General features: G+C 45.9%; 1 protein-coding gene across 1 annotated transcript in view; it reads left to right on the top strand.

Moving 5' to 3' along the window:
• The first annotated feature begins 9,500 nt into the window (after positions 1–9,500).
• Positions 9,501–19,324, top strand: part of ngef (neuronal guanine nucleotide exchange factor) — a 21,196-nt gene continuing 11,372 nt past the window's right edge. The window contains exons 1-5 of the mRNA XM_061218062.1: positions 9,501–9,918; positions 12,753–12,873; positions 13,431–13,751; positions 14,704–14,783; positions 17,904–18,139. Coding sequence (XP_061074046.1) covers positions 9,705–9,918; positions 12,753–12,873; positions 13,431–13,751; positions 14,704–14,783; positions 17,904–18,139 — 972 coding nt within the window. The 5' untranslated portion in view covers positions 9,501–9,704. The remainder of the gene's footprint in view (positions 9,919–12,752; positions 12,874–13,430; positions 13,752–14,703; positions 14,784–17,903; positions 18,140–19,324) is intronic.

The raw sequence follows: 19,324 nt of genomic DNA, 5'->3' as shown, positions 1-19,324 counted from the left end.
CAATTCTCATGCTGTGAGACTGGGCAGTGATTATAAAGTTACTCTTTAAGAACTTTTACATGTTCACATTACATTAATGGCATTTGGCAGACTGTCTTATCTAGAGTGACGTACAGTTGATTAGACTAAGGAGGAGACAATCCTCCCCTGGAGCCCAAGGGCCCCACGGCTGTGCGGATCTTATTGTGGCTACACTGGGATTCAAACCACCGACCTTGCATGTCTCAGTCACATACCTTAGCCACTACGCTACAGTACTACTGTACTACTGTACATAACGTAGAAACACACAGAGGTGCATATGCATATGTATGTGTGGTATGTCAGGGTTTGCGTCATACAGAATAATTGCCATTGTTACCATACCGATAATTCGAAAGAGCTGACAAAAGCTTTTACGTGTTCAGAAATCAACTTTCAAACCACAGGGCACGTCATGGAGCCTTTTCTGTGAGAAGTGTCTGATTATTCACCAGGCCAAGGAAACTGCGAGTTCCGGCTCAGCAGCGGAGTGCGGCCAAGTACTTCCTGTCAGTGTGACCAAGGACCGCGATTGGCAGGATGAGCCAAACAGAGAACAGCAGAAGCGCACCTGTCCCCAAAGTCACGACCCGCTACGTAATTATAAAAGAGGTGAGTAAACTATGAGAGATAGTTTTGTTGGCTAAAAGCATCTTCTAAATCATTTCATTATAAACAATAAATTGCAGAATCAAGGAAGGACAACCCTGGTCCTTGGGGGCCAGGGGTAAGCTGGTTTTTGTTTTTGTTTTGTACAATTGCTAACAAGCATTTTTCATTTAAAAACTCTTCATACAACTCTCTGCACCAACACGCAGCTTGGCGCAACAGTTAATTTCATGCCCAAAACGGACCACAACTGCCACAACATTATTGCATTATTGCGTTAGGCAGATGCTCTTATCCAGAGTGACATACAGTTGATTAGACTAAGCAGGAGACAATCCTCCCCTGGAGCAATGCAGGGTTAAGGGCCTTGCTCAAGGGCCCAATGGCTGTGTGGATCTTACTGTGGCTACAACCACCGACCAACGACCTTGTCCCATTCCTGCACCTTAACCACTACGCTACAGGCCGCCACTGCAAACATGTTTCAAAATAAAATCCTTCTACAAAACACCAGCACAAGAATACTAGTCAATCACAGGACAATTATGTAAAAAGCACTAACAACCAGTGGCATTACAGTGGATGCACTATTTAGTAGTAGTAGTCGTTGTAGTAGTAGTAATAGAGGATGAAATGCTTCCCCAATCGGTAGTGCTGGGGAGTCAGCACAGACCATTCCGTCTCCCTGCGCCTGAGCCTGTGCCTGATGTAGAGGACTGGTCACCACCCCCAGTCCTCTATCCGAGGCCCCAGTCCTCTATCCGAGGTGTCGGTCTGCAGGAGGAAAGGTTTACGGGGACACATCTAGGAAATAAAAGCTGACATTTTGAACTCGTGTTTGAACTCTTTTTATCTGAACCCCAAAGGTATTGGAAAAACAAACAAATTGGCCTTGCTGTTCCAATACTTTTGGAAGGGACGGTTAACAATGTGTAATAGAGTGATGATGTTACACTATTTATGAATATAGCACTCGCAGAGGTATTTGGCCGAGTGTATCAACACTTTCGGGTGGTATTGTTATATGCTACCCTGTTAGTTACGCCCACGAAGGGTTAGCGTTCTGACGTCAATCTCTGATCGTTCCTTTGCAAAAGTTAAAGGTACGTTTTTCTTTGCCCTTATGATATTTAATTGTTAATCGTATACAGACTGTATTTTCAATTAAATATTTTGTTATGAGAAGTTTATATCACTTGTTCGGGACATAAAGTCGTGATCTTCCTTTTAGTTTATTTTTACCATCGTGCACAAATGGTTTTAATATTGGTAAAGATCGCCATCACACGTGGTGCAGCGGCTACGGCCTTGTGCTAGCGGTAGCAACATTGATAGTATGACAGTCTGGACGGTGCTAAAACTGCAACATTCATGCTCAATAGGCGCTGCTAAGGGCTGGTGTGGTATCCCGTGTATGCACCGTTGATGAGTTCTCTATTATCACAGGTATGATTTGTGCGCTGTATTTTTTGTTATGTCTTTTGTATTTTTGTAAAACCAATACTGTAAGATTCGTAATACTTTTGTACTATACGATGTTTGCTGCGGTAGCCGTTAGCTAGCTACATGCTATTATTATTTGGCGCCATACTCGGTGTGAGTATGTGGATCTGTTTATATTGTCACCGCCCTCACGCACGACGGGCCTTTGCAAAAGATAACGGTACGAGGAGGGGCTGCTAAGGGCTGGTGTGGTATCCCGTGTATGCACCGTTGATGAGTTCTCTATTATCACATGTGGAGAAATAAAGTGCCTTTGAAGGGGATTCAGCGCGTCGGTCTCGTCATTATCCAAAACAGACACAACGCAGATTAGACCCCGCTACAAATGCAGGCGGCACGGATGGTGCAGTGGGTAGCACTGCCCTCTCACAGCAAAGAGGTCTTGGGTTTGAATCCCGGTCGGCCGGGGCCTCTCTGTGCGGAGTTTGCATGTTCTCCCCGTGTTCGTGTGGGTTTCCTCCCACAGTCCAAAGACATGCAGGTTAGGCTGATGGGAGAGTCTGAATTGCCTGTAGGTATGAGTGTGTGAGTGAATGGTGTGTGTGCCCTGCGATGGACTGGCGACCTGTCCAGGGTGTATTCCTGCCTTTCACCCAGTGTATGCTGGGATAGGCTCCAGCCCCCCTGCAACCCTGTTCAGGATAAGCGGGTTCAGATAATGGATGGATGGATGGATGTGAACAATGTCTCCAACATTTTTTGAATTAGAAACTATTATGCATTTGGTTCGCCGGTCCATTGCCGTGAAAAGACACTGACATTACTGTATTTCTTGTGGTGTGTCGATGTTCCGGAGTGCAGAGATGGTGAGGTCCGCCCCCACGCTTGTTTCACCACCCACATGTTACAAAATAAGATCAAGAATCACTGAAGCGATGGCATCTTAAAGTAGGTCACATAGATGGAACTGAGTTTCAACGCTTTCAGACAGTATATCCTGTTGCCATAGTGATTGAAAATTGCACCATGGAAAAAGCATTGAATGCAAAAAAAACTATGAAAAACGATCCACAGTTTAGTTCACTAACTTTACGAATAAGTTTTGAGAATGTTTCTCTCAAACTCAGTATCAAAAAAATTCTTGTCAGCAATTGTGAAAAAAAACAAATATATAAATTATAGCAGTTGTTTATACAGTTAATACACCCAACCTGATTTCTTAGATGTTGACTGGTTGCTGGGGACATCCATCCGCTGTTGCCAGTTACGTATATATATTACATATTACGTGATACCATCAGGAACTGCCTCTAACTGTAAGCTGCAGTTCAGACCTTGTTTATTACAATGACCAGTTTCTTTTTAATTACCTTCACTGCAGTTTCTGTGCCGAGATGTGTGAGCTTCCTGAAAAAGACCTGAACATGATCAACTTTTAAAACGCATTTAATATTAATATATAGTATATTAATTGGGTAGCACTGCCGTCTCACAGCAAAGAGGTCTTGGGTTTGAATCCCGGTCGGCCGGGGCCTCTCTGTGCGGAGTTTGCATGTTCTCCCCGTGTTCGTGTGGGTTTCCTCCCACAGTCCAAAGACATGCAGGTTAGGCTGATGGGAGAGTCTGAATTGCCTGTAGGCATGAGTGTGTGAGTGAATGGTGTGAGTGAATGGTGTGTGTGCCCTGCGATGGACTGGCGACCTGTCCAGGGTGTATTCCTGAGATGTGTGAGCTTCCTGAAAAAGACCTGAACATGATCAACTTTTAAAACGCATTTAATATTAATATATAGTATATCAATAACTGCTTCACACTGCTTTGCTCTGACCCAGACTACTTAATATAAAACACAACTTGAATGTTGTGAATATTACTAATTATGAATATTTAATATGAATAACACAATGGAAAATGTTTGTGTGTAATAAAATGCATCCACGCATTATCAGCGCAATTGCTGTAATTGCTGTAATTGCTGTATTAAGCAAAGATTCCGTAGCGAAGAATCAAAGAATCAGCATAATTCAGGATGATTCTGGATGAGCTGTTACAGAACTTTACCGTGCATTTACAGTCAATTACAGTGTTTTTTTTCTTCAAATGTTTACACACTAACACCCTGACTTGAAACACAATAACCAAAGCCCTGCACTCATGTAACAAACACCAATACCAGGGGTCAGAAACCCTGGTGCTGGAGAGCCGCAGGGTGTGCTGGGGTCCTCACTCCTGGTCCTGGAGAGCCGCAGGGTGTGCTGGGGTCCTCACTCCTGGTCCTGGAGAGCCGCAGGGTGTGCTGGCTTTCGTTGTTACTCAGCACTTAATTGATGAATGAAAGCAGTTGATAACACAGCTAACTCGCATCACCTTGTTTCTTAGGTCTGAATCGGTTGTTTATTTTTAGGTGAAAACAAAAACCAGCACACCCTGCGGCTCACCAGGACCAGGGTTGCCGACCCTGGCCCTATATCATTTCTGCAAGAATTCAAACACATTATTGTTTTCCACTTTTAGATCATACTTTTTGCAAAACATTGCACACAATTCTTGACTTTTGGCTAAATTCTCACAAATGTGATTTGCATTTACATGGAACGCACTACCATTCAGAATTCTAAACACTAATGACCAATCGGCCTCACTTCCTGACCAGTTTAAGTTAAGTTCCACACAGTTTCACATTGTACTGGTTAAATATAGATGCCAGCGCTGCAGTGAGAGGAAGAGGAAGAGGAAGAGGTGGAGGATGACAAGTGGGAGTTCTCCAACACCACGCCCACCTTGGCCCCAACAATACTGCCTATCTGATCACCTTTTGGGCCCCCTCCACAACATCCTCACTCCACCACGGATAGTAGTGTTCAGAGGAGCGTCTGGGACAACATTAATTTCCACCGGGGCTGCTCTGCTCAATAATTGCTTCCTTGCCCACCACAGATTTTCCAGCATTCGTATCCCACCATCTTCACAATTTCTAAAACCAATAATAATTTTTCTCTGCATATTGACGGAAAGTTTACCGGACTCCACACACAGGTGCCCCTTCTACATTCAATGGAGGAGGCGTGTGGTGCTATTGCTATGGGTCCCCGTGTTGGACACACCTTGCCAAGAGAGCCCTGCTGCTTGGCAAGGCAAAGTATCATGTGGATGCGGTTCTGTGGCCAAACAGGAACAAATGACAGCATGCAATACTTTTTTTCATTTGATAGTTATAATTCACTCTGCTGTATGCAGTTTTTGTATTTATCTTGTGTATAGATAACTCCTTGAATACCAATAGCATGTGTTTAAATGTTTACATTAGTTTAAAAAAAAAATATATATATATATATATATACATTTTATTAGTGTGTTTGTTTTATATTTTATAGTTTACAGTAACATGTTGTACATGCAACACTGAAAATTCAAAAGGCACAAGCCTACTGATGAGTAAAGATATTCATAATGGTGTTTTTTATTGAGCAAATTAGTGTCCAACTGGTTCTCAGTAAGGTTTATTCATATGATGCATGTGTGTGTAATTTTGTCAGCATGGTTAATGGTAATGTGGTTTTTGTTTACAGTTTTGAGAACATGAGGAATCGTTTCGGTGTACAACTGAAAGACCTTCAAGAGTGGGTGTTGATTTTATAGGACCAGCCAAATAAGCAAACATGATGCACGGTACGTATTTGGAGGACACGGTAGTTCGCGGCCATAGTTTTTCGGCCAGGAGTTAGAACAAATGAGTTGTAGAGAAATCGGCTGGCTGCGCACATGGGCGCAGGAAACACGTGGCAGGACTTTTACATTGTGTCTCCTGCACCTGCTGGCCATAAGCAGGGTATGTGGCGCCCCCGTGTGGACAACTTCAGCACACTCTGCTTAAGTGTATAAGATACATACCAGAGATGTTCACAAGTCATCAAATGCAAGTCCAAGTCAAGTCTCAAGTCTCTGAGCTAGTGTCGGAGTCAAGTCTCAAGTCTCCAGAATGGTGCAGCCTAAACAAGAAATTCATCACGATTCCTATGCTAATTGAAGATATAGAAGCTAGACGTGTAGAAAACATATTTTGTATATGACATCAAGTGTGTGACAGCTGAAGAAGCAGTATTATCAGGGGCGCACAAAAAGATAGTGGTTGTTTAATTAATTTATTCGTATATCAATAAACTACCACGCCTGAGCCAACATTTCGGCAAAGCCTTTCTCAAGGCTGGAAAAAGGTTTGCTGAAACCTCAGGCCTGGTGTGGTAGGTAATTGATATATCAATAAATAATATAAAATAAATAACCATTCTCTTTTTTAAGAACTCTGTGTGACTCATGTGACTCATAATGTAAGCAGTACAATGGGTGGCAATATAAGATGATGGTCAATAACAAAATAGGGACCGGTTAATCCTGGACTAAATGCAGCTTTGTATGGATAATCTCCAATTAAAGTTAGTCTAGGACTAGGCTTAATACGCACCTGCGACTAATTATAACTTTATTTGTAAACAAAGTTACAAAGTGTTGAAATTTCAATCACGTTGCAGTATTGGTTTATTAATGCTTTATTAATATACTCGTACTTTTTCTCGTAACAATGTTTTAACACAAAAATCTTACCGATTGTACCTTTAAGTTTATATTTATAAAAGGGGGAATATTCACCAATGTCAATGTGAACATTGTAAAGAAGAGTGCGCAGTTGTTGCAGCATGCGAGACTGCTTGGGCCTCATTTATAAAACATGTTCTTGGATTTAAATGTCAGGTTTAGGCATGAAATGTTATTCCAAAAACACCAACACACTTTGGGGCCTCACAGACGGCCCTCAAATGGGCAGTACCTCCACATGGCCAGCAGGTGGAGTTATGATCATATCCACTACAAAGTGTGATAAAAAAAAAAAACTACTTGTCATGGTTGTACGTCATAGTTTTTTGTGGAAGCTACTATTTAAGATAAAATATGATCGTGAAACCATTTCATAAACGAGGCCCCGGGCCTCAGATCAGCTCTCCTTCAAATAGGAGGTTTGACACATCCAAAATAGTTTTGGTGAGCTCATGACAGCCCCTCACACACTTGGTCGTGGTACTTCACTACACTGTTTCAGAGGTTAGCGGTTGTGCGGCAAAATCAAATGTTACAGAAGCCAAAAAACATTTTCAAATGAATGCTGCGTCTAATGACTCATTTGGATTACCATATTGTTTTCTACATTATTCTGTTGTCTAGCCCAATAATAACACCTATTAAACTAATACCATAGGTGTTCTTTTGGATTTACTAGTCTATCAAATAAAAAAAAAACAGAAAAACTGCATTTTTTTACAGTTGGATTAATACATTAATACATGTATGTCATTTGTATGTAAGCATATACAGTACTTTTCCCCAACTAAAGCAGAGCTTTATCGAGAGCTAAAGCAAGAAGAATCACAGAGAAGGTCTTATTTTCAGCTTTGACCTGTTAATATTTAACTTCTGTAAATGGCACACGTACACTCATAGTCTTATCAGCCATAGTTTAGACTGTGTCCGAGCTGCTACAGAGTTTTATGGCTTGATCTTGATCGAGCAAAACGAAACTGATAAGAAACAGGCCATATCTTATATGGCCCAGTTTGAGAACTGCGCCCTGAACAACACTTCAGAACGCTTCTCAATGTGGTTCTGTCCCGGATCTGAATACTGTAAATCCATACGACGCACATCGCATACAACAGATGTCTACGAATGTGTGTAATGAAAGCTCATTGAAATGAGGAAATAGCATTCCACACTAAACCCAGCCCTGTTCGTCGCAGGGTTCAGGGAAATGCTGGAGAACTGCTCTCCAACCGCACACACATAAGCAGCCAAACTGACCTACACAATATGCTGTTTGCTCTGGGCGGGCAACGGTTCACCGGCACTGCCGATAACACACAATGTAAACCGCCCAGATCTGATTACTGATCTGAAGTCGCCAAGCCATGTCAAAGCACAGATAGGAGACTGGGAAACTCTCTCAGGTGCTTCATACTGTGTCCTATTTCAAAGAGGGGCGTCAGATTTCAGACAGCGTGCCTAAAATCTCAGACGGCAGGAGTCGTATGCACTCCACAACAATCGCAATTTATGTTAGTAGCCGGGTAACAAAGCTGATACGTTTCTAGGTCAGGGAACTCACCTTTCAGCGTTAAGACAACTGCATTTTATTTTATTGACTTTTTGTACACACGGTTAAAAAGAAGATGTTACAGGGACAGTGCAGGAGATAAAGGTCCCTGAGGGGCATACACTACATGTGCCTCCCCTAGTGATATTAGCTAAGATATCATAAGCGACAACTTACGACCTCTTGTGTGTCCTCAGGCAGAAATGTATAGAAAATATGCAAAAACAAGACAAGCTAATATGGAAAATATAGGGAGAATATACATGACAATAAAAAGAGAATATGAACAGAATATAAGCAAGCAGCAAAAAAAAAAAAAAAAAAAACCCCAGAAAATATTATTAATCAATAAACAGACAAAGCAGGAAGAAGGACTTAGACTTCAGTCGTTGATAAGAGCTTTTTGATTTGAATAACGATAAGTTATTGATATTTTTATCGTCGTGTGGATAGCGAGTATTTCATTTAAAGCAATGGAGCAAAGTGGGTTTTTTTTTTTTTTTTCATCAATGCCCACGCTTGAATCTTTGATGTCGCCGTGTTCAGTGAGATGGCATTAACCCGTGCAGCATATCTGGAGTCTGGGCCGCTGATCCTAAAGCAATAAAACACACACAACCAGGAAGCGTGGCGGCACTCAGAGACGCCGTCCCTCAGGACTTTGTTCGATTGTTTTGGCCCAGCACACCCTCCTCCTCCCCCGGATTAGGAGCTGTTGTTTTGCAGCGCACGCACTGCTCCCGGGCCTCGGGGTTGAGGAGGAGGTGCGCAGGCAGGTTTTCTCTCTCTCCCCCGTTTGAGTAACAAGGAAAGCCGTCTGCAGAAAAGTGAACTTTGCTCGTCAGCTGACAGGCGATAAGGAGCCCGGGCCGGGAGCGGAGTGGCCCGTCACGTGCGAGAAACGGCTCGTGTCCGAGAGAGACGGTCTCTCTCACTTCTCTCTCACCGCTGACCCCGTGGACCTGCAGGGGAGGGAGAAGCTCTACAGTAATTGTCATGGTGAAAAATTTGCTGGCAGAGGTGAGTGGCTTTTCTTGTTCTTATAGCAGAGGGTAGGGCACTTGCTTGTCTGGCCCGTGCGGTGGAATGTCCTGAAGTGAAAATAGGCACGGGGTGGTGCGCAGGGAGGGAGCAGAGCGGCTGAGACACCGCCGCCCCAGCGCAAGGCTGCCTCTCGCTCGCTCTCTGACTCCTGCGCTGTTGCTAACAACACCCCTGCCCTCCCAACAGGGGGTGTGTGTGTGTGTGTGTGAGTGCGTGTGCGTGTCTGAGCAGGGAGGGGGTTAGGGGAGGGACGCTGGGACAGGTGGAGCTGCTCAGTGTGGCTGGAGCAGGAGCGCATGACGGACACGTTTGCGGTGCCGGGCCGGTGGATTTGTCAGCTGACGGGGAAGGATGTTCTGGTCGGAGCAGCTGTCCGTGACACTGTGGATTTTCTCTTTTCCTTGAAGCCGAGGCCTGATTCTGAGAGGGCGCAGAGAGGACTGTCATGGCACTGACGGCGTTCTGGAGCTTGCTGGGGCAGAAGGGCCAGAGCAAGCAGCCCGCTTCGGTGCCTCTGCACCAGGAAGACGATGACTCGGAGGATGACCAGGATGCCCCGAGAGGAAGACATGAGCTGAACCGGAGGAACTCGCGGTTCTACAAGTCCATGAGGAAGAAGAAAGAGGAGATGCAGGCCCGTAATAACGCTGCAAAGCAAAGTGAGAATCTTTCAGTCTCCTCTCTGTGTTTCTGTTCTGCCTTTGACGGCGAGATCGCGAGAATCGCAGTCTTACGTCCTGTGCGTATTAAGGGTTACGAGTATCAGCCTGAGTATATTGTATTCACAATTGTGTCTTGGTTGTCTCTTGAAAATACTCATATCTTGCAATGTAAATACTTGGCACAACACTAAAGCCATGTCTCTGCTCAGGGCTCCATTCTACATAAGTCATGTTCGATACTGGCTCTCACTGTATCGCAATGCAACGCTGCCAATCTATATCTGCCTGCACCGAGAAGCCCATGACACGAACGAGGCAGTCACCCCCACAGAGCGAGAGAGAACTTTTCTCTTATTTTCTCCAGCCGCAGAAATCAATGCTGTAGCCCCAGTACTCACAAACCAGAGGAACCGGTTCCTTTGTTTTAATCTCTGCCACCCAGAGATTCAGCAGTCCTGGCTGCTCTCTCCGCACTGAGTCACCAGGCCGGTGTCCCTGTGTAGCAGGTAAAGCACCCTGTCAGAGCGCTCACAAGCAGAAGAGCAGGGACGGGTGCTTTCCCCCACTGGCTGACGACTCAGATTGATTTCGCCATCACGGGTACTGTGTCTCCGATCGTTCTAGGAACTACAATAAAAATGTTTTTCCAAAAGATTGTTCCCGATGTCAACACTAAAATATGTAGAGTCTCTAGAATTTAATTAAGGCCCCAATATTGTGGCGGGGGGTTGCTGAAAAGAATCATGAAAGCTCGGCGCTAAGACACAAACCTACCCGACTGTTGAAACTTCAATAAAATCCTTACCACAATTGCCAACATTAGCCTGGGCCCTCCAGTTTCAGTTGGAGCATATTGCCATCATAAAATACATGATAAAGCATGAAGGCTCTGGCTGACCAGACACAGACGACTTCGAGGTAGATTTAGCCCTGAAAATACATTTCATACAAATATTGAAGTGCTTCTATGGGGCTCACATTGGCTCTTGACATGGCAGCGCGCTGTACCCCGTGGGACAGGGGTGAACTAAATACAGAAATGGAAAATGAGCGGTTGACAGTGACCATGAATGACAGGGATGTCTACGTCATAGTAACGTCATAGTAACGTCATAATAACCTCTGTGCTCGATGGGTGGAGGGCCTTTTGGCAATGGGAAGAGTCACAGATTATGACGGAGCACACCAAAACTGTGAATAGTGGAAATAAGAGAAACACGCGGATTAAAATACACTTCAAAAGATCTCACCGCTCATTATGGATCCTGTGAAGAAGTTGAATATAATGATCCACCATTATCTTCCAGGACATGATTTGTCCTTTAAAGAGGCACACAAGAACAAAATCAGTTCAATTCTTTAAATTGCTTAATTGAAATTGCTTCATGTATCTCAGATAACTTTCTTTCTGTGAGGTTATTTCCCTTGCTTCTGGGTGCATCAGTGAGAATAAATTAGTACCGCACAATTTCCCATACTTCTGTCCTGTTTCCATTCAGGTAGTAAAAGTGCTTCTTTTGTCCTGGCATTATTGCATAACAGAGATTAGCACAATGTACACAGGCAAAGTATTCAACCCCCAACTTCCAGCAGTCAATCAGTGCAAAGTCTGTCTTGAAGCTATTTTTACTGGAAGCCTTAGCATACCAAACAGATCAGGTGAAAGCGTTGTGGCTGAAAGCAGTTTTGCCCCTCTCCACACGGGAGGGAAATACAAACAGCCAATATTTCTTCCACTACTTTCCTTTCCTGCATACTAATCCGCACGAGCGCTGAAACGAGAGAGAGCTTTTTGCTCTGCAGTCTCATTGTCTGGTCTTGGGGCCTTCAAAGCACAGACGCCAGATTTGAGCAGGCAAAACAACGAAAGGGGAATGCTTAGTATGTTACCAGGATGTTTAAACAAGTCAGTTATTGCTCTCAGTGAAACGCCAATGTCTCAACGATGTTATGATATTGTTAGGTGGGTGCACGTTATTACCATCATGTAAGTGCTAGTGCTGTGTAGTGCTCTTCAGTTGTTTTGGCACTCGTGTTCTGCACAGCCCTGGAACACTGAAAAAATGTGTGAAAACTAAAAAAAAAAATGTCCTTGTCATTAATTATGGTAAAGTTATCTATGGTGATGTTGACACTAATGCTTTAATGAAATTGTACTTTGGAGCAATGTTAGATCAGACGGTCTTGCTCTAAATAAGAATGCTCTGACCTAAGTGGAGGTGCCCAGAAGGGCATTGTTCTGAGAGAAACAGGTTGCAGTTATGCAAAAGATGTCTTTCATCTCTATCACTATTGTCCTGTTCAAGATCAGGTACTGCAGTAAGGTCCCTTTGTGTGTGTGTGTGTGTGTGTGTGTGTGGGGGGGGGGGTCTGTGTGTGTGTGTGTGTGTGAATATGTGTATGTGTGCGGGTCTTTATGTGTGTGTGTGTGTGTGCGCGCAAGCATGCGTGCAAGTGAGTGAGTGAGTGAGAGAGGGAACTGTTGTGTGTGAATATCCTTCATGTTCTTTAATAAGGCCTCAGCCTTGCACCTGGACCCCACCCTACCTCAAGGCAAAGTGGAGGATTATTCCAGCTTGTATGTGCAGATTCAGAGAATAAGAGCAACCGAGCCAGTTAAACAAATCACGGGACTGAAGAAACGAAACAGGCGGAAAGAGAACAGTCACTTGCTCTACAGATATAAGCCCCGGAATACACAGGGATTCAGTACGGCTCCGAAAGCCCCCCCAGCTACGCATTTTTGGTAAATGTCACTTCCTGTGATTTTCGTGGTGCAGTTACAGTGGCAGTGTCACGTGGGTCACCGCTGTGCTCCATTCTGCCCACAGGCCCATCTCAGTCGCCCCGGCGATTCCGGGATGTCACTCCCAGCAAAACAAAACCCTCCCCAGCCCCCGCTGTGCCTACGTATCATGTGCACAAAATATCTAGGACCCCAAATCCATGCAGGTGAGCTATGCCAAAAAAGCCTCCCACACACACATGCGCACACACATGCACCCATATGCACTCACATACTCATGCTTGTGCACACACATAGAAATATCAGGCACATATACACACACACACACACCCACACAAATACATAGAGATACACACATACAGATGCATGCATACACCCACATACAAATACAAACACACATTCACACACACACACACAGATATCTACAAGACAAGACCATAAAGTCTGTGAATACTTTGATCCTCAGTCTAAGGGCCCTTCCCCCTTGAATCCTCGGAAGTGGATGACCAATTACGGCATTCATGAGCATCTGAAATTATATAATCATAATAACATGATGTCTTGCATGTACTTCACGGTGATCGCACTCAGTTTAAAATAGCGATCGGGGATGACGTCTAATCTAATAAGCTCATGCTCATAGTTCAGGCGGCTCTCGTTAGCAGACGGCCTTTCTGACATGTCGTCCGCGGCTTGTCTCTTTAACTTGCCGGAGAAATCACGGCATCTTGTCTCCTGTTGCTTATTCCTGATTTATATTTAGTCCGTCCTCGCCCGCCCAATCTGGAACTGCGTTGCCAAGCAACGGGGAGTCCAGGAGCCCGCGCGCATCAGAGAACGGAGCCGCACCCCCCTCGGCGCCGGAACTGAGGGGGGGGCCGGGGGGGGCGGTCTCAGCGCCGAGCAACGGGAGGTACGGACCCTCGAGTCGCGGAGGACACTCCAGGACGACGCGTCGCAGCGAAGAGATGAACAGCCTCGCGGACCGCATGTCTTCCTGGTCTGCGATGACCCCTGAACCCAGTGCCCCCTCAGAGCCCCCGGGCAGCCAGGGCGTGGCAGACCTGGACGGGATAAACCTGAGGTAAGAGTTTCTGTTGCTCTACACAGCTCTCAGTGCTGAATTCATCCGGTTTGTTTTTGCGTCTATAACTCTGTATGCGATGATATAAGTGAGAGATCAAAGTGAAGCTGTGTATAGGACATATTTAATGATGGGGATCGAACGGTCCTTCTCTATTCTCGGTCCTTCTTTCTCAGATATCAACAGTTGTATAGAACATATTTTCGTGTCAGAAAAAACATTGGATTGCATTTTATCGTGAATCATATTTGTTCTGTGAGTGCATGTTCTGCTGATTCTGTACAAAAGAAGCTTTTTCCTCGACTTTTATTTCACAAGACAAGCAGAACTACTGCACATACAAAGCAGCACTGTCTGAACAATTTCTCACAATCAAAAACAGGAAACAAAAGTGTTTTACAAGTAGCAGAATGATTAATTCTTTCATCAAATTTTCAGAATGTTTTGTGTCCTCTTTAAAGAGGTGATGATGATTAATGTATTGTGCGTCAGTGAGGATCAAAGTGCTCTGTAATATAAATATTCCTTCTATGTGGATTGAAAGTGAAAACATGGTTCTCTTGGGAGGAAGGTAACCATTTGAAATGGCTGCCAAGGATCATGTAAATGGCTAAACCCTCGCAGTCTGATTGGCTTTGATGCAAAATCACATCGCGGCATCGCCACATTCTTGTCTTATGAAAATAATAAAAAAATCCGTGGAGACCAAACGATCACGATCCAGGCTGACTGTTTCCATGAAAGCACTTCCATCCCTGTCAAAGCCAAAGCCTACGCCCACTTGAAATGTCTCGGTCAAAACAAATCGTAGAAATATGTTACTTGCAAACCCAAACATTTTTGCATCTAATTTCCTGCTCCATCTTTTGTTTCACCTCCCCGTTTGATTGCCTGTGTGCGTTCTCATCCCCCGCTCGTTGCCTCCCTCTCTCGCCACTCCGTTCTCCGTCAGACTGAACAACGGGGAAAGCGCACAGAAGCCGGACAGAGGAGAAACGCGCTCCCGCAGCATCAAGATCGTCCGGAACGTGGGTGAGTCCGCCTGACCCTCTGAATCCTCAGAGCAGCCTTCGCTCCTTGGAGGAAACACAAAGCTGGAGGACAACATATCCCACTGGCATATAAATGGCATTTAAAAAACCCCAAAAAAACATTACAAACATTAATAACACACTGCAACGGGAATATTTGTTTGTTATGTCTTTTTTGTTTTTTTTGTTATTAATTGCTGTGATGGATGAGCACAGAGAACATGATTACAGTCATAATTAAGGTTATTTTACCAAATATAAATAAAATTGCTTATCCTGAATTGCTTGCACTCCGGTCATTATCACAAGCTAACTCTTCTGAGGCAGGTTCAGGTGTTTCTGCAATGTACAGAACATCCAGAGGTGAACTTAGTGTAGGAGGACAGGTGATGCAGAAATATCTCCTTTGACATTAAGGTGGGCGGTCTGAGCGTTGTGCGTCTGCTGGGGGAGGGCAAATAACGCAACGGCAAGCACACGTTGGAAAGGCATCACTCCCCCTTATGTAACCATCATTTCAATACACCCACCACTGGACACAGAGGAGCTGCACTACAATATCTCTCAAGGACGTTATATAACGGCTTCACGCTGTTCGGAAAGAAACGTCTCAACAATGTTGCGAGCCAATATTTGTGTATGTACCGGCATTGGAAATATTCAAGAGCATAGAAGCGATTCATTCCCGAAGGCATGAATTCCAAAGAAAGAAAGAGCTGACAGGACGACATGCGAGGAGAGTCTCATTTTCGAACGGGAAAAGGATTCCATCGCATTCAGGTCAACAAGGCGAGATTCTCACGGTGTTGACATATCTACGCTGTCACGCGTGATGAGAGAAATATCACTATCAGGCTGCATTACTAGCTGGGCTACTCACCCCACGACAGATGAAATATTAGAAACAGACCATTACATTACATTACATTACATTAATGGCATTTGGCTAAGCAGGAGACAATCCTCCCCTGGAGCAATGCAGGGCTAAGGGCCTTGCTCAAGGGCTGTGCGGATCTTATTGTAGCTACACCGAACATTGAACCACTGACCTTGCGTGTCCCAGTCATGTACCTTAGCCACTAGGCTACAGGCTGCCCCAGTCATGCATCTTAGTCACTAGGCTACAGGCTGCCCCAGTCATGTACCTTAGCCACTAGGCTACAGGCTGCCCCAGTCATGCACCTTAGCCACTAGGCTACAGGCTGCCCCAGTCATGCACCTTAGCCACTAGGCTACAGGCTGCCCCAGTCATGTACCTTAGCCACTAGGCTACAGGCTGCCCCAGTCATGTACCTTAGCCACTAGGCTACAGGCTGCCCCAGTCATGGACCTTAGCCACTAGGCTACAGGCTGCCCCAGTCATGTACCTTAGCCACTAGGCTACAGGCTGCCCCGGTCATGTACCTTAGCCACTAGGCTACAGGCTGTCCCGGTCATGTACCTTAGCCACTAGGCTACAGGCTGCCCCAGTCATGTACCTTAGCCACTAGGCTACAGGCTGCCCCAGTCATGTACCTTAGCCACTAGGCTACAGGCTGTCCCAGTCATGTATCTTAGCCACTAGGCTACAGGCTGCCCCAGTCATGTATCTTAGCCACTAGGCTACAGGCTGCCCCGGTCATGTACCTTAGCCACTAGGCTACAGGCTGCCCCAGTCATGTACCTTAGCCACTAGGCTACAGGCTGCCCCAGTCATGTACCTTAGCCACTAGGCTACAGGCTGCCCCAGTCATGTACCTTAGCCACTAGGCTACAGGCTGCCCCAGTCATGTACCTTAGCCACTAGGCTACAGGCTGCCCCGGTCATGTACCTTAGCCACTAGGCTACAGGCTGCCCCAGTCATGTACCTTAGCCACTAGGCTACAGGCCGCCCCAGTCATGTACCTTAGCCACTAGGCTACAGGCCGCCCCAGTCATGTACCTTAGCCACTAGGCTACAGGCTGCCCCAGTCATGTACCTTAGCCACTAGGCTACAGGCTGCCCCAGTCATGTACCTTAGCCACTAGGCTACAGGCTGCCCCAGTCATGTACCTTAGCCATTACGCTACAGGCTGCCCCAGTCATGTACCTTAGCCACTAGGCTACAGGCTGCCCCAGTCATGTACCTTAGCCACTAGGCTACAGGCTGCCCCAGTCATGGACCTTAGCCACTAGGCTACAGGCTGCCCCAGTCATGTACCTTAGCCACTAGGCTACAGGCTGCCCCAGTCATGTACCTTAGCCACTAGGCTACAGGCTGCCCCAGTCATGTACCTTAGCCACTAGGCTACAGGCTGCCCCAGTCATGTACCTTAGCCACTAGGCTACAGGCTGCCCCAGTCATGTACCTGAGCCACTAGGCTACAGGCTGCCCCAGTCATGCACCTTAGCCACTAGGCTACAGGCTGCCCCAGTCATGTACCTTAGCCACTAGGCTACAGGCTGCCCCAGTCATGTACCTTAGCCACTAGGCTACAGGCTGCCCCAGTCATGTATCTTAGCCACTAGGCTACAGGCTGCCCCGGTCATGTACCTTAGCCACTAGGCTACAGGCTGCCCCAGTCATGTACCTTAGCCACTAGGCTACAGGCTGCCCCAGTCATGCACCTTAGCCACTAGGCTACAGGCTGCCCCAGTCATGTACCTTAGCCACTAGGCTACAGGCTGCCCCAGTCATGTACCTGAGCCACTAGGCTACAGGCTGCCCCAGTCATGTACCTTAGCCACTAGGCTACAGGCTGCCCCAGTCATGTACCTTAGCCACTAGGCTACAGGCTGCCCCAGTCATGTACCTTAGCCACTAGGCTACAGGCTGCCCCAGTCATGTACCTTAACCACTAGGCTACAGACTGCCCCAGTCATGTACCTTAGCCACTAGGCTACAGGCTGCCCCAGCCACGTACCTTAGCCACTAGGCTACAGGCTGCCCCAGTCATGTACCTTAGCCACTAGGCTACAGGCTGCCCCAGTCATGTACCTTAGCCACTAGGCTACAGGCTGCCCCAGTCATGTACCTTAGCCACTAGACTACAGGCTGCCCCAGTCATGTACCTTAGCCACTAGGCTACAGGCCGACCCACCAGAAGGGCAGGTTGATGTTTGTGGATGTGGACTGTCTGACCCATGCCTCCCCCCCTCAGCGTTCCTGTATCAGGAGTACAGGGACACCTCCAAGCAGCAGGAGATCCAGCAGAGGAGGCAGCAGGATGGCATGCAGGGGGGCTTCGGGGCCGGGGCCGGGGGAGGGGGCCCGGCTCTGCCCACCCTGCAGCTGCAGCTGAGGAGTGCGGCGCAGTCGCTGTGGCAGAACCTGGACGTGGTGCGCGAGAGCGGCCTGCTCTCCAGGCTCTCCCAGAGAGAGATCATCATGCAGGAGGTGAGCACGCCCGCCAGGAGGAGACCAGGGCGCCAGGAGATGAGGAGACGAGGAGACAAGGAGACAAGGAGATGAGGAGATGAGGAGATGAGGAGATGGAATCAAATGGGGAGGGGGGGAAAGGGGGTGGGGAGCCGTCTGTGATTGGTGGGCCGCAGGCAGAGGGTGGTGTGCAAAATGATGCATACTCTGCACCAATCAGACTCCAGAGAGGGGGAAGAGGAGGGGGGGGGGGGGGGGGGGGTTAGAATGAAGGGAGATGATAGAACAGAGCACAAGGATTGCCAGTCCTGATTCCTCATTCCTGAGTAAATACCTACACGGCATAAACCAAGACAAGAACTATAGCCTTATATTTAAGCTTAAAATCTTATTTATATTACTTTTTTTTTTTTGGTAAATTAGACAAAAGACGTGTGGGCTACAGCAGTGACGAAGAGGGAAACCATCTGTCCCCTTTATCTGTTTATCTTATTTATTGAATGTTTATTTGAGTAGGGACAATGCCAAGAGACATAGCATCATTACTGCAAGTTAACAGCAGGTTCATGTAGCTGATGTATTCTTGAGGAATACAATCTGTACACATAAGCCTGAGTTCTTGAAAGAACAATGAGTTTTTTGTATAGATGTTCATAGCCACAACACAAGAAATGCTGGCAACGGTCATCTTCTGCAGGCCAATCCAAAAACCGACTTCCTAAAAAGAACAGTTCTTTACAGAGCCATTACAATTTGGAATCACTTGCCGCTAGCAGTCCGCCAGGCGAAGAACAAGATAGCCTTTAAACAGAAACTCAAAAGGCACCCGTTGTATTGATTACAGGGTGTTTATGTTAGTTTAGGTTGTTTTATTTGTTGGGAGATGTTTTGCTTTATAGTGTAATGGGTTTATAATAATCTATCTCTCTTCTTTGTATTTATTTTTGTATGGTTTGTATTTATTAAGTATCAATAATTGAATTCTCTTTTGTTTAATTGTTTCTATGTTACTGTATTGATGTATTCATTTATTTTTATTTTTATTGATGTCTTTGTTGTGTGTGGACCCCAGGAAGAATAGCTAGTGCCATAGCACAAGCTAATGGGGATCCTTTTAATAAACAAACAAATGTTCTGCACACAGAGATTATAGCTATTGCTAGTTTCCAACTCCTGTTCCTAGTTTTCGGATATAAAATGTAA

Source organism: Conger conger, chromosome 13 (genome assembly GCF_963514075.1).
Source record: "Conger conger chromosome 13, fConCon1.1, whole genome shotgun sequence".
NCBI lineage: Eukaryota > Metazoa > Chordata > Actinopteri > Anguilliformes > Congridae > Conger > Conger conger.
The sequence above is the reverse complement of the archived record's forward strand: the minus strand, read 5'-3'. Positions and strand labels throughout refer to the sequence as shown.